Source organism: Zasmidium cellare (genome assembly GCF_010093935.1).
Source record: "Zasmidium cellare ATCC 36951 unplaced genomic scaffold M409scaffold_49, whole genome shotgun sequence".
Lineage (NCBI taxonomy): Eukaryota > Fungi > Ascomycota > Dothideomycetes > Mycosphaerellales > Mycosphaerellaceae > Zasmidium > Zasmidium cellare.
Genome location: NW_022986993.1, coordinates 67252 through 80862, shown reverse-complemented (window position 1 = coordinate 80862; position 13611 = coordinate 67252). Strand labels below are relative to the sequence as shown.

Below are 13611 nucleotides of genomic sequence, written 5' to 3'. Positions count from 1 at the left end.
ACAAATTTGATCAAGACAACTTTCAAGTTCGTCAGTAGCCTGGTCGTGGCGCAGCGGCGAACGCAGCGCCTCGGCGTTGCGGCCACGCCCGTCTATACTTCACCGCCATATACGCCATCAACCTGCATCCATCATCTCTAGGCATTCATCTCCAGCAGCAGCGAGCGAGCATCCATCGTCTCTGGGCATCTATCTCTAGCAGCAGGCGGTCACCCATTGAATCCAGCAGCGAGCGAGCATCCATGGCCTCTGGACATCCGTCTTCAACTGCAGGGAGTCGAATATCGACTTTAGCAGCGAGTTCTCCTCAGCTCCAGCAACAGTAGGGGGACCATCCGTCGAATCCAGCAGCGAGTCTCCTCAACTCCGGCAGCGAGCGTGCATCTATCGTCTCTGGATATCCATCTCCAACAGAAGGCGGTCACCTGTCGACTTCAGCAGCCAGTTGTCAACTCCAGCACCAGGCGAACATCCATCATCTCCGGACATCCATCTCCAGCAGCAGGCAGTCACGTATTAACTCCAGCAGCGACATTGAATCACTCCAGCAGTCAGCGTCTACCTTCGAGCTTCAGCAGCGGGCGAGCCACAATCAATTTGGACAGTTGGTGAGCATTCATCCAAGTAACCCAGCATACTCCAACCCCAAGTGAGCATCCACCGACTTCAAACCTAGGGCCGCTAAGCAAACAATGAGCATTCACCAACTCCAGCAACAAGTTTCGACCTTCATCGCGTGTCCTTCGCACTTCAGCGACATACTGCTTTCGGCAGCATGCTACCTTTGGCACTGTGCTCCCTTCAGCAACGTGCATCCAGCGTCCGGCATCAAATTGGCCACTTCCGCCACGCGCTACCTTTTGCCACAAGCATGAAGACCGAACAAGACCTACCCCTTGTCAGGCGCTCCCAAATTTTGATAGCTGACCGTACCAACCCCAGTCATGACTCCCATTGTGGTCGACGTACCTATCCTCTGCCTTTATTGCTTGCTTCACGGCGTTGTTGAGTACTTGTAATCAGGCTTTCGAGGAAACGACCCATTGCACAGCTTGTCGACTTGCCGGGGGCTTGAAAAACTGTGAAGTCGAAACAAGCCCAGTGCACACTCTGCACTTGAGCATCGTCTCGAAAACGCTCCAGGTCCAGCTCTTCCATGCCCCTCACCTGATTCCACCACGACATAGTCATTTCTTCTCGGAATGCCCAACAACGACGAGCCTCCTCTTCTCCGAAAAGCTGCCGGGTCTGCTCAACATCGTCCGGAATCTGTTTTTCGAACAGGGTGAAGCCACACACCACGAGCCCATTGTACACCAAGTAATCCACGGCCCAGTCGAGGAAAGGGTCTTCGTCATATTCGTCAAGATCGTGATCACGATCCACACCGCTTCTGCAGTCTCATCACGGCCCAAGAGGACGGTGAGTAGAACGATGCCGAGTTTGGCAAGTATCACGGCCAGGCGAACCACCATTCTCACGTTCCATCTCCAGTCGTCGAGTTTGTCCACGCGGGCTTGCATCTCAGCAGGGAGCTTTGGCTTCGTGGTGGAAAAGAATCTGTCCAGCAGACGGACGGTGGCTGGTCCGAAAGCATCCATGGTCATCTCCCTCGCGGGTTTTGGTGCCCGCGCACCTGCCACTATCTCCAGGCCGTGTTTGCTTTCAGGCTGGCGTTTCAAGATGGCAGGCGCTGGTGATACCATGGTGTGGTTGCTGCTGTTACCAGTTGCGGTATAAGGTGAATGTTGAGGTGCTCGACAGGTACTGCAACAAGGTCCAAGAGACCTCCACCAGAAGTGATATATGTGTTCAAAGCTGAGATGAAAGCTGTCATAGCGAGCGAAAGCATTCGGTGTAGAAGCGAACCATTGAGAAAATCCCCATATCATGCGACATGCACCTCCCATGGTGTACCAGACAAGATTTCGAAAGTTACCATCAGGCTGTGAAGCTCCCGGTGGTGCTGACTTTTGCAACGCTGACGATTGGCGACGAGCCAGCAAGACAACCAGCAGATCTTCTGTACAATTTTCGAAGAAGTCTTCTGCCTACTGTCGCTATTTAATCTTCAGTTAGAGTACATGGCATTTTCTCTACGAGATACTGCACTTCGTTCCAAGCCACTCGCACATCATGGACTACATCGTACCTGCAGTTCTTTTGAGAACACGAGGGAACCCATACAGCGCTCCAGGTGACGCTCCACCACCATACGAGCCCATCGATCCGGAAGTAGCACGGAGACGAACCTACGTCCAAAGAATCCAATACTGTCAAACAGCCGGCACCGTCCTTCTCGTGCCTGTCATGCTCATTGTCCAAGTACCGTTTCTGCGGCTGGCAGACAAGCACTTCTCGCCCTCAGTCGCCAGAGGCATAAGGCGATCATACCTACGCGGCGCGCTGGCTGGTAATCTGGCTTTCGCGATGGCAGAAATCATACCCTACACAGGCCTCGAAATCTACGGACTCAACATCTGTCCACAGCTTCTCCCTAATACTGCCGAGGGCATGATCGAGCTGGAGGGAGCCGAGCGAGCTGCTTTGTCCTGGCCATGTCGAAGGGAGAGGATCCGTTTGTGGAGAGAAGGGCAAGGCTATCCTTTGTGCGACAGGTTGGACAGCGCGAATGGAGCGACACCGCTGGTCAGGGATCTGGTTTCTCATTTGGATTATGATATCTGGACGAGGAGGGAGAAGTCCACGGCGCTGCAGGGTGTTGCGAAGTTCATCGGCGAAGCACTTGTCGTGTGCTGGACGACCTATCAAGATGAAATGGAGCGTGCCAAGCAGAAGGCTGCATCCAGCGTGTCTGGAGAGAGCACGCAGGAGAGGGAGAATGCAAGAGACAGTTTCTTGTGGAAACACCCAAGCACTGTCAAGAACGAAGTCATTCAACGCACGCATGAACCGAGTTCAGCGGAGGTGCCCCAAGTCCCAAAGGCAGAGGTCGCCCCTGATGATGAGAGTGACGAGGAAGATGAGGCTGCGTTGTTGGCTTTCAGGGGAGCTACAGCTTGGGACTGATATCCACTTGAGATGGCCCTCTCACTTAACACGCAGCGGCTGAAAACAACGAGGCATCCTGCCGAAGGCTGAAATAGGTACTTGGAGGTGTACCCTCTCTGCGCGCTGCTGGCTCCAATGAGAATATCACTTGTTGATTTACCTGATAAGCATGGCCTTCGAATTCGACGTGTCCTCGATGCAGCTCAACTTGACCAGCCTGAGGTGAGGATATATCATGTAGCCCTGCCAAGGTGCTTTCTTATGAAACTTCTTCATTCCATTTGCACAAGCCGAAACATGTCGTCCACCGAGATCCAGACGCTAATCTAGCGCATCAACTCCATCCAAGCAGCAGCACCTGACGACATCGCCCCCGACAAGAAAGCCTCGTACCAGCTCCTCCTCGCCTCACGCGAGCTGAACGCAGCTCTGGAACCTCCCACCCAGACGGCCATCTTCGCAGCGTTCCCCGGAGTCCATTTGATGTGCGTGCGCCTGGCGATAGAAATCTGCCTTTTTGAGAAGCTCGTAGAGGCAGAGAATCCCCTGAGTATCCACGACCTCGCCGCCGATGGGTCTGCGGAGGAGGCTTTCGTTTTGAGCATTGCGCGGGTCCTTGTGGCGAAGGGCTTCATCGGCGAGACGAGGTCGAGCGAGGGTCTCGGTGCATACGTGCCTACGCAGATGACACGGCATATGGTTGTGCCTTCGGTGCGTGCTGGGTTTATCTTCCAGTAAGTCAGAGTCGGCAAACGCCCAGCAGCCACAGAACTGAGCCTCGAGAAGCTACGACTCCGGGCTCCTCATCCTCGTCCAGGGCCTCTCCTATTTCCGCTCCACATCCTTCCGCCTCAAGCAAGGTCATGGCCGCGGTCGCCTCCAATTCGCGCACGACACGGACGATGAAGATTACGTCTACTGGTCGAAGCAGCCGGGCGTGATGGAGAACTTCAGCACATTCATGCAAGGCTACTTCGGTGGAGGGGCACAGCCGACCCCTATGGAGTGGTTCCTATTCGATGAAGTCTGTTTCAAGGATTTTGATGCGACTCGAGTCGAGTATGCGTATGTCGACGTCGGAGGTGGGAAAGGCCAGAACATCCAGGCCATCGTGGAGAAGTACGGCGATTACGTCAAAGATGACAAGTTCTGTCTCCAGGATGTCGCACCAGTAATCGATGATATTGAGTCCAGTGGCACGGTCCTCGATGGGCGTATCGAGAAGATGGCGTATGACTACCTCACGCCGCAGACGATTCGCGGAGCGAGGGCGTATATGCTCGAGAATGTCTTCCACAACCACAACGATACCGTTGCAAAGGAGATCCTCAATATCTTGAAGGAGGCGCTAGAGCCGGGCATCAGCAAACTCTTGATCTCGTCGATTATTCTCCCGGATCAAGGGGTGCCCTTTTTTCTGTCTGCGATGGATGTGATGCTCAACTGCGTAAGCGGCGGGAAAGAGCGCACGGAGGCAGAGTGGCGGGCGCTGCTCGAGTCGAGTGGGTTTCGCGTGGTGAAGATCCGGTATCCACCCGCGGCCGGTAATGGGGTGATCGAGGCCGAGTTGACGTAGTTCACGTCCCCTTAGGTATCACCCACTGAGCTTCACTGCAGTACGTGCTTGGATCTTTGTCCGGGTCATATCCCAGTCTCTCCAAGGCTTCCACGCCCCAGCCTGAGAAAGCTTCTTTCGATAGATCCTCCTCCTTGTCGCCTGCCTGCACAAAGTCGGAGAGATAGCACCGCCCACGCGAGTATCGGTACTGCAAGCAGGTACTGTTATCGGCACATGCGATCTCGCAGAAGCGAATACCTTCGTGAGCTAAATCCTCCTCTGGCAACTTGTGGTTGGCGCCATTGTTCCAGTCGCGACTTGGGTTCTCCTTTAGCAAGGGAGTCAATGTCACATCGAGGATCGTAGCATAAGTGACTGGCGTCTCAGTGTACGCTCGACATCGCTCCCACTTCCATAACTGCTTCATCTGTTCTTGACTGACACGATGCAGTCCTAGCAGGGGCACGCACCACTTCTCCCGCGGAGTCTGAAGCCACTGCACCATCTCCCCTGAGAAGGTCGGATACATGGATTCGAGACGAATACCCAACTCCGCGTGGATCACGTACGCCAACACAGCATCGCCGCAGCAGTCGTCTTTCGCCCAGAACTCATACTTCGGATCTCTGCTGACTTTCTTCTTGCCGTTCTGCAACAGATCCTTTACGAGTCGGTTCGACAAGACCGTTCCGCCGCCTCCGTATGCGAACCAACGATCGTGAGCGCCTGGAGTAGGCGCACCGAGGTAGTGGGCGGTGTTTGGATCCAGGTTATCCAACATGCGGAATAGAGTGTCCCAGAAATAGTAGATATCCGCTTCGATGAAGACGTACCACTTGGCATGAGGTCGTAACTCGAAGGCCTTCTCGACCATGGGAAGGAACTTGAATCGATCGATTCTCCATCCTTCGTGAGACTTACCCACCGTCTCGCCAGCCTTCAAAGCCTCCTGCTGTTCAACATAATACGCCCAGTCGGAGTTATTAACCGCATACGAAGGCGGCAACTCCGCCAAAATATCAACAACTTCATACCCCCCAACTCGATCCTCCGCATCCGAAAAGATCAAAACATTCCCAACGACAGACCCATACGTCTCCAGAAACGTCTCCGTCTTGGCACGCTCGCCAATGCCCGTCTTCATGACAATCTGGACATCTCCGAGGAGCGCGGCCGGGAATTCCAGCGTCGTCGGCCCGGGTGGTATGTGGTCATGCGGACAGCCATCCTTGAGCGGCGGGAAGAATGCTTTGGTTTTGCTGGTCTTGCTGTGGATGCCGACGATGTTGAGGACTTTGAAGGCGCGGCGCTCGCTGCTGGCGGTGTAGATGGCGAGGAGGGCTGTGAGGAGAACGAAGAGGAGGAAGAGGAGAGGTCGGCGTCGCCAGAGGAAGGCCAACATCGAAGGAGGTGATGTTTGGTCGACGTCCACGGCGAGCTGTGAAGTGAAGCGGCAAACGGAATAGTGTTAGATAGAGAAACCGTTGCGTTCCACTCTATCCGCCAAGCCCACGTGCGACCTCAAGTGAAGGATTCTATGATGATGATGAGAGGTGACAACGTCGCATGAATTGCCTCACCTCAGGACAAACCTCCCGCCTGTATTATGACCATACTCCCCAAATCCTCATCTCGTATCGTGAAACCTTGAACATGAGTGCTGATGTACACAACACATGCTGCTCGTGCATGGCGCCGCCGTTGCACCGCCGTTGACGATTGTACAACCTCGAAATCCTTCCAGTAGCATGGAAGGCTATTCTATTAGCGAAGTCGCTTGCCTCTTTGTGGCAGAGTTACACAAGCGCAGCCAACCGTAGACGGCGAAGTGCCGCGGATTTCGCAGTTCATGCACGGCCGGAGCGGTTTGTTGCTTTTCGGCAAACGCTGGGGTTTGGCAAGTGAAGTGGTCCTCGGGTGGGCTCGGCCGGCTTGGCTATGTCATTGATTAGCTCTTCTTAGGTCTTCTGCGTGCTTTCGCTGTTCGTTTATTCTGGCGCCTGGAAGCTATGTTGTGGGAGGATGGCGGAGGGGCTTTTGTTGTTACGCAAAGAGTGACGAGTCGGGGGGCTTAGCATGCAGCCTCAGCACGCTTTTGGAAGGCATTGGTCTCGAAAGAGGTAGGTGAAACCAGTGGTTGAAATCAAGTGTATACTTTGGTGCGGTGCTGAACATTCTGTTGCTGTCGGTGTAGTTAGTGGATCGTGCTTACCAACATGTCCTCCTTCGAACGAATCACTCCTCAATGCTCAACTCCTGGATGGTCACTCTTTCCTCAGAATTCTCAGTCTTCATGTTCAGTTCCTTCCCCTTGACAAGACCACTCGCAGCATCCACAACTGACAACAGCTTCGATCGCCTCTCAAAGATATTCTTAAGATCGACCCTCCGCTGCGCTTCGATAGCGTTATGCCCAGTAATAAGAATGATCATGAAGAAAGACTCAATCACACTGGGCGGAATATTGCAGAGCAACTGTCCCGTCTCGCTCCAACGCATCACGCTCGCTCCCGTTAAGAGTCCGAACACGAGCAGTAGACCTGCCACGACCATGATTTCATGACCACAGATCCTGCCCATAGCCTGCGAGACTCTGAAGCTGATACGTCGGACATTGAGAGGCTCGGGGGATGGTTGCGGTATGTTTAGTGATGCGAAGAGCTCGCGATCCTCCACGTCGATCTTGACGTATTGGGGTTCTTCGTGGCCTTGGAGTTTGGTCTGAACATTTCGCAGAACGAAGCCATCGATAAGGCCAACGAGGCCGGCGTAGGTCCCGATTAAAAGCCACCAGTTGGTATCGAAGTTAAGCACTGGTCCAATGGCGAGCCAAGCGACGAAGACGACAATCAGCAGTGCGACTCCCGTGAGAGCACCAACAACATCGGCGTAGTACGTGATGATCCGTTGCACGCGATTCATTCTCAAGGCCGGGATGACGACGGGTAGATTGCCGGCTTGGTCGTTGGTGACAACGCGCAGCTTGAGTTCTAGGGTCGAGTCGACGCGGTAGATGGCGTCGATGCATGCCCGGATGTAGTCGGAATGTCGCTCTCTGAGGATCGCCAGGAATGAGAAGATGAATACCATTAGCGCACTCGTCGCTGAGTTGATGTCGAGCTGCCATTGATCTGGAATACTTTGTGAGTCTTTGTTCAGATTGGGATGAGATCAGAACTCACTGCTCCAGTCGTTCGCAGGGCCGAATGCCAACCACAGGATAATTGTAGCCCAGTAAAAGACAACGAACCCAACATGTCCGATGATACTCGCCAGCCCCTGAATAGCCTTCGTCCACCTCGTCGGCTCCGGCAACTGAAACTCAGACATCTCAAGCCTTCCCGCCGCCAGAGAAGCCTTCTCAATCCCCTCAGGTCCGACCTGTCCAGCAAGATCCCTGAACATGCGCCTCACACTCAACCCGCGCGATTGAATCTCAGCCGCAACAGTGAGGCTCTCATAGTACCCATTGAACTGCTGCCGCATCAAGCACGAATCAAACGCATAGCTGAGGATGGCCTGCACATCCGAAATCAATACCGGCCAGAGCGGATCGTGGGCCACACCAGCGCCCGCAAAGACCCACGCCCAAAGGCCGAGCTGAATGCAGCTGAAGACGATTGTAGAGCCCGATGCTCGGACGATGTTGTCGAGCCAGCGGTCCAAGAGCTTCTCTTTCTTGGCTAGGGTGTAGCCTGGGTCGGTCTTGATCAGAGTGCTGCTGTCTGGTATCGTCGCAGCCTTGTCGCCGTCTCTTGGCATTCGACTTGGCGCTGTCTCTGTGACGCCCAGCATGGCGCCCGGGCTGCGGATGGCCTTGATGAAGGAGTCCATTGTGGCGTGGTGATGCCCATAAGTCGCGGTTAATCTATGGAGTAAGTGGTCTGCTCACATTGTCAGCTCGATGCCTTGCCAATCGCCTTGTCCACGAACCTGTACTCTTGTGTATCCGCTCTTCGTTCAGTGTCTTCCAATTCTTCCATTCACAAAATCTTCAACCACTTGATGGTCCTATGGTGGCTTTCGCTCCGCAACACGTTGCACGCAGACAATCGAGGCAAGGTAGTTCATCGAGTTGGACATCAGCGTATACAATCGTTGTTTTTTTTATCGTTATCAACGATGGAGAAGTATTGAATCGACAACAGCACAGGTATGGCGACGCTCTAAATATATATTAGAATACAACTTTGTTTTAGGCGCTGCTGCCGACGCGTGGAAAAAAGTTTTTAAATGCCTCACCCACCCACGCACAAGCAAGCTTGTGCGCCCAAACGAAAAAGTATAGGCGGTGGCCCGAAATGGCCAAAAGGGTTCGAGGAGGCTAGAACGAGCTTTGACTTGAGCTAGTAGCTGAGTTAGCATGTGCTGTGGTGATTTTTCTTTTCTCGTTCGCACTCATATACTTCACGTTCAGGTTGCGTAGAACCGGTATGTCAGTCTGGGATCTGGTTCGCTGCCAACTCGAACATGTCCTGGTACTTCTGTTTCTTCCTACTAGACTCTCGACCCGCCAATTGTATACTGAAGCCACATGTAGATTACCTTGTCCGCGAAGTTCTCTTGGCAGCCTTGCTGACGAGGCTTCGATCGGGTGTCTTCTTGACGCAAAAGCGAACAGCGATGCACAGGATATGTTCTATTTGCATGCGCTCTATTATCGCTTACTCATGGACACGGCGTTTCGTTTGCTGTGTTGCTGAGACGACGAGCATTCGGTAGAGGTTTATGGTACGATCGGTCGAACGAACGTGCGCTGTAACAGTCGCAGGGACGCTCATCATGATCGTACATCTGATAAGACCAGGGCGTGACTCACAGTCACCATGCGAGTGAGGTTGAGGTACTGCCTAAGGCCAACAACAGCAAGGAATGCTGGACAGCCGTGGTGCAAAGAGTATGCTGTCTCGTTCGCCCCCGCATTGCTCTAGATCATTTGGGGTGCCGTTGCTACTCTGGATTACGCCGGCTATTGAAAGTGTTGGACTAGCTTTGTTGCTGTACTTAGCACTATTCTGTTTGCTGTGGCGAGTGTAGCCCTTAAGGGTCCTGGAACTGTGGTCAAAGTGTGACGTTATCGCCATCGTTTACAAGTAAGTGCCCGTCCAGGTGTTTTGATTCCCTGTTGTCGCTGCATTGATTGTAGTGACGATCGCCACAGAGCCACGACTTCGACATTAAAATTCTGCCTGAAATGCAGTCATTGCTCGAGATGGTCATAACAGAAACAAATGAAGAATGGATAGACTTTCATGTGTTTCATTAGAACAATCTCAAAAACACCGCAGCCCACCCACAAAACGACCGTCTCGAGCTTGTCTCAAACATCCCCATAAAACACACAACCCCATCCGCGCAGCCCATCCACCACAAACATCCCCACCTCCTGCGTGAATCTAATCCCAACGCCCATCCCACCGATTCGGGCGATACCACGGCCCACCACGTCCACGGCCCTTCCTATCGTCCCAGCGATCGCCACCGCGGTAGCCACGACCACCTCCCCGATACCCGCCGCCGTTGTAGCGGTCGAAGTCGTCGAAGTGGTCGTCGTCGTCCCAATCGCCGCCTTGGCCGGCTTGTTGGACTTGGTTGGCTTGCTCGCCTTGTTCGGCTTGTTCGGCGCGGGGGTTGAGGGCGCCAGGCTTTGGATGAAGGGTTGGTTAGCGAGTGCTGGGGGAGCGATGAGGGAGGGTGGGTGTGGCGTACCTGGGCGACGGGGTTGGCAAGGGCGTTGGCGGCGGCTAGGCCCATGAGGGTGGTGAGGATGTACTTGATCTGCATGATGGATGGTGCTGGTCTGGAAGTGATGAAGAGAGGTGGCTTTCAGAGTCTTGATCGAGGATGATGGTCTTGTCGGTGCTTGGTCGAGGAGCAAGTGAAGCCGAACATCAATACTTATATAGGCTGTCTTCTCTTCGCCAACGGATCCAGACGGAAGCCCTCGCAAACATGATCCCTCTCGAATGGCGACATTATTCAGTCCAGACAGGCTATATGCATCGCGGCGCGAGCACTTACGCAACGCTCCGTTCTCGATCTGCTCGTGCCCAGGCCCATCGGCACCGCATTAACCGTGCAGAGGCCAGTTAACAGATTCTCATAAAGTAAGCATCGTCGTACCGCCAGCTGAATGTAAAACGTGGTCGTGTTTCGTAGGCGCAATGCGGGCTGACGCCAAGGTGGATTTGGGTGAGGGAAGCCTGAACAGGTGAAGTCGAAGTTGGGAGGGATGCAGCCTTGCAGGGATCTGCGATAGAGTTCGTGACGTAGGCTGCGAGACATTGGATGTTTTCGATTGGGCTCGGCGGTCGCATTGCTGGGAGATGTGGTCGATTTCTGGGAGGCAGCAGTAAGATGATGAGCATGTTGTGCATGGCTGACCATATATTGGCTCGATGGGCTGGTATATTCTTGAGGTGACGATAAACTTTGTGGCGACAACAGCAGAACAGCTCATGTCTGCGATCAGTATTGGTGTTAGCTGTTGCAGACATTCTTGCTCGGGCCCAGGTCTTACCAGCAGTGAGTTCCCCATCTCCTTGTCATTCCTGCGTGGTGAGCTGCAACTGTGAATGGAGAGCAACAGCCAGCACATGTTGCATGTCGTCCTCGAGTCCGTCGCACTTACCTGTACTTTTCAACTCACGATGTCGACTTGCGTAACGCCATCGAAGACAGCTCACGAAGACGCTGCCAACATCCACGATGGATGGCGCGTACAGCATGATACAGTCCGCTGACATGCGTGAAGTCGATGTCATCCATCATTCTCTGTCATTTCAAAGTATACCGAGGATGCATTCGCCCTGCTCTTACTAACCCCCAGGAACGAGACGGCCAATCGCTCAGCTCTATGCATACATCCTCTTCTACGCTCGAATACGCGTCACGCTGTCGCCCCATGCAGAATATCGCTATGCCATGTCATGCCCTTTTTCCTTCCCTTCATGCAAACATGCTCGCTCCCCCGCTCTCAATGGCCTCAATCTCTGCCGCGCTCCAGGGCGTGCGGTGGAATCTTTTGGGTAGCTCGCTTCGGTCTGCGTACTCGCCCTTTGCGATCCGGATCGGCCCCAACTCCTTGGCACTTCTTCCTCCAATCTCGCCCAATGGGTGTTGCGGCGGTGCTGCGCTCGACGATGGTGCTGACGACGACGTGCTGGTGGGAGCTGACTGCGGCGGTGTGGATTTGAGGGGCCCGTGTTGGGTGGCTTTCTCGCGGTATGAAGCAAAAGACTCGGGCAGTTGGGGGGAGGGTGCTGCCGGGTGAACGTGAGGGGAGTGATCGAGTTCTGCGGGACAGTGAGCTCGAAGAACCCGCCAATGGTGTACAGCATGTCACTGCCTACTCTGCGGTATCTGGTGCCGGCGACCAACAAACTTGATCAAGGGCTGGCGGTGCTGGAGCAGGCGCCGCGTTGCTTGCATTGTGCTTCCTGGGATCTTGCCTGGCTGGGAAAGTGGTTGGAAGCTTGCGGAATGGGGGTATTGAGGCGCGCGGATTTTCGTAGTAACAGATTCCAAGACAATGCAGTCCAACAACACCAGCAGAAGCAGTCGAACAAGTGGTAATGAGTGCAGTGGCCGGGGGAAATGAAGCGGGACAACCGTTTCGTCGAGCTGCCTCTGCACTTATCGCCGTATCGCGCCATCTCGTGACGTCGGCTTTTGACTCCCGACGCCCGCTCCGGTCTCTTCCGACGCGCACCTGCCCTTCTGTGCGTCCTTCGGTCGGTTAGCAACAAGCGCATGTGACAACCCTCGGTGGATGAATGAATGAATCAAACCCCCGCCATGCACGAATACCTCCTCTACGCCCAGGTGCCCGTCGTGAGGGGTCGCCAGGTCCTGAACATCCTCGCTGGCGTCACCGCGTCGCAGCCCGTGCCGATTCGCGAGGAGCATGTCGTCTTGGCCGAGCTCAAGCCAGAACCGGCAGTGGTGAAGAAGGTAATGAAAGATGCATACTCTCTTGAAGAACCTCAATACTGACCTCCAATTCAATAGACCAAACAGCAGCAAGAGAAGCAGATCCCCTCATATCGCCGCCTCGTCCGCAATGTCGCAACCAACCCCGACGGCTCCCTCAACCCCATCCCCTGGCGCCTCCGCGCCGAGCAGACGCCTGACCCAGGCATGCCCAACTTCATCTCACGACAAGTCACCCAGCGCGACGTCGACTCCGCAGAACTCGAGAAATCGCAGGAATTGTATCGCTTCAAGTCGAACTACACCCTCCTCGGCCACCGCTTCGTCTACGGCAACGTCATCGTCCGCATCGTGCGGATTCACATTCCTGTCGACAACACCAAAGAAATCGATATCTTCTCCTCGGATGACCAGGATCTGAGACTCCTCGACCCGAGCGGCAACTGGCTCGTCGAGGCGATCACTCGAGTCGAAGACCCCTCGAATTCCGAACTCACCGACAAGGCCAAAAAGGACTTGCTCGCCTTTCAGACGCTCGTGGAAGGCGCCGTTGACATCTACACACCCGATCGGTTTGCCCTCGACACGCGCATCAGGAACGTCTAGGAGGCCTCGAGTGATCAGCAGACGAGTGAGCATGAGCATCCGGAGATGAAGGAAGGCGAAGATATTCATCACGGGAATGGAGGTGCAGACTTCGGACAGGTGGAGATGGTCGACCTTGTTGTGCACCGAGCCGACACTCCTACTGATACGCTCCTGGATCTCCAAATGAAGGAGTACGAGGCACAGCATCGGTGGAGATGATGAGTGTCAACGGCACGGGGTTCTCAGCGTCAAAGAACGGCGGGACAGGGTCCACAGCAGAGCATGTGACATACCTTGGGCGAGAGAACAGCTGGTACGCCGTCCCTCGGTAGACTCTGTCTTTCAGGTCTGCGGTAAATGCCCCGAGCGGGAGAGTATGATACCCTTTGGATGCTCTGTTGGCCTTCATAACTCTCAACTATCAACAACATGCCACTCTATGGTGCTGCAGATCATCTCAAAGGACTGGGGGAGCTCGATCGTTCCCACGTACGACAAGAAGACTGAAGGCTATAACTCAT

At 54.3% G+C, this 13611-nt stretch overlaps 8 protein-coding genes across 8 annotated transcripts; 4 read left to right on the top strand and 4 right to left on the bottom strand.

Moving 5' to 3' along the window:
• Positions 1 to 944: 944 nt before the first annotated feature.
• On the top strand, positions 945 to 1740 carry M409DRAFT_60032 (uncharacterized protein; the record flags this gene model as incomplete). Its single annotated transcript, XM_033814354.1, has 2 exons — positions 945 to 965; positions 1024 to 1740. The coding sequence occupies 2 exons, from the start codon at positions 945 to 947 to the stop codon at positions 1738 to 1740; spliced, it is 738 nt and encodes a 245-aa protein (XP_033661220.1).
• Positions 1741 to 2136: 396 nt separating this feature from the next.
• On the top strand, positions 2137 to 3030 carry M409DRAFT_29181 (uncharacterized protein; the record flags this gene model as incomplete). Its single annotated transcript, XM_033809345.1, has 1 exon — positions 2137 to 3030. The coding sequence occupies one exon, from the start codon at positions 2137 to 2139 to the stop codon at positions 3028 to 3030; it is 894 nt and encodes a 297-aa protein (XP_033661219.1).
• Positions 3031 to 3147: 117 nt separating this feature from the next.
• Positions 3148 to 4560, top strand: M409DRAFT_29180 (uncharacterized protein; the record flags this gene model as incomplete). Its single annotated transcript, XM_033809344.1, has 4 exons — positions 3148 to 3234; positions 3343 to 3746; positions 3799 to 4459; positions 4516 to 4560. 4 exons carry the CDS (start codon positions 3148 to 3150, stop codon positions 4558 to 4560), a joined length of 1197 nt encoding a protein of 398 aa, XP_033661218.1.
• A 29-nt stretch (positions 4561 to 4589) lies between these two features.
• Positions 4590 to 6261, bottom strand: M409DRAFT_70499 (glycosyltransferase family 31 protein; the record flags this gene model as incomplete). Its single annotated transcript, XM_033818765.1, has 2 exons — positions 4590 to 5829; positions 6182 to 6261. The coding sequence occupies 2 exons, from the start codon at positions 6259 to 6261 to the stop codon at positions 4590 to 4592; spliced, it is 1320 nt and encodes a 439-aa protein (XP_033661217.1).
• A 352-nt stretch (positions 6262 to 6613) lies between these two features.
• M409DRAFT_70498 (uncharacterized protein) lies at positions 6614 to 8404 on the bottom strand (the record flags this gene model as incomplete). Its single annotated transcript, XM_033818764.1, has 3 exons — positions 6614 to 6640; positions 6887 to 7701; positions 7753 to 8404. 3 exons carry the CDS (start codon positions 8402 to 8404, stop codon positions 6614 to 6616), a joined length of 1494 nt encoding a protein of 497 aa, XP_033661216.1.
• Positions 8405 to 9966: 1562 nt separating this feature from the next.
• On the bottom strand, positions 9967 to 10354 carry M409DRAFT_60028 (uncharacterized protein; the record flags this gene model as incomplete). Its single annotated transcript, XM_033814353.1, has 2 exons — positions 9967 to 10215; positions 10280 to 10354. The coding sequence occupies 2 exons, from the start codon at positions 10352 to 10354 to the stop codon at positions 9967 to 9969; spliced, it is 324 nt and encodes a 107-aa protein (XP_033661215.1).
• Positions 10355 to 11518: 1164 nt separating this feature from the next.
• Positions 11519 to 12001, bottom strand: M409DRAFT_70497 (uncharacterized protein; the record flags this gene model as incomplete). Its single annotated transcript, XM_033818763.1, has 2 exons — positions 11519 to 11865; positions 11923 to 12001. The coding sequence occupies 2 exons, from the start codon at positions 11999 to 12001 to the stop codon at positions 11519 to 11521; spliced, it is 426 nt and encodes a 141-aa protein (XP_033661214.1).
• Positions 12002 to 12367: 366 nt separating this feature from the next.
• On the top strand, positions 12368 to 13108 carry M409DRAFT_60026 (uncharacterized protein; the record flags this gene model as incomplete). The annotated part of the gene is made up of 2 exons (XM_033814352.1): positions 12368 to 12523; positions 12581 to 13108. The coding sequence occupies 2 exons, from the start codon at positions 12368 to 12370 to the stop codon at positions 13106 to 13108; spliced, it is 684 nt and encodes a 227-aa protein (XP_033661213.1).
• Positions 13109 to 13611: the final 503 nt, after the last annotated feature.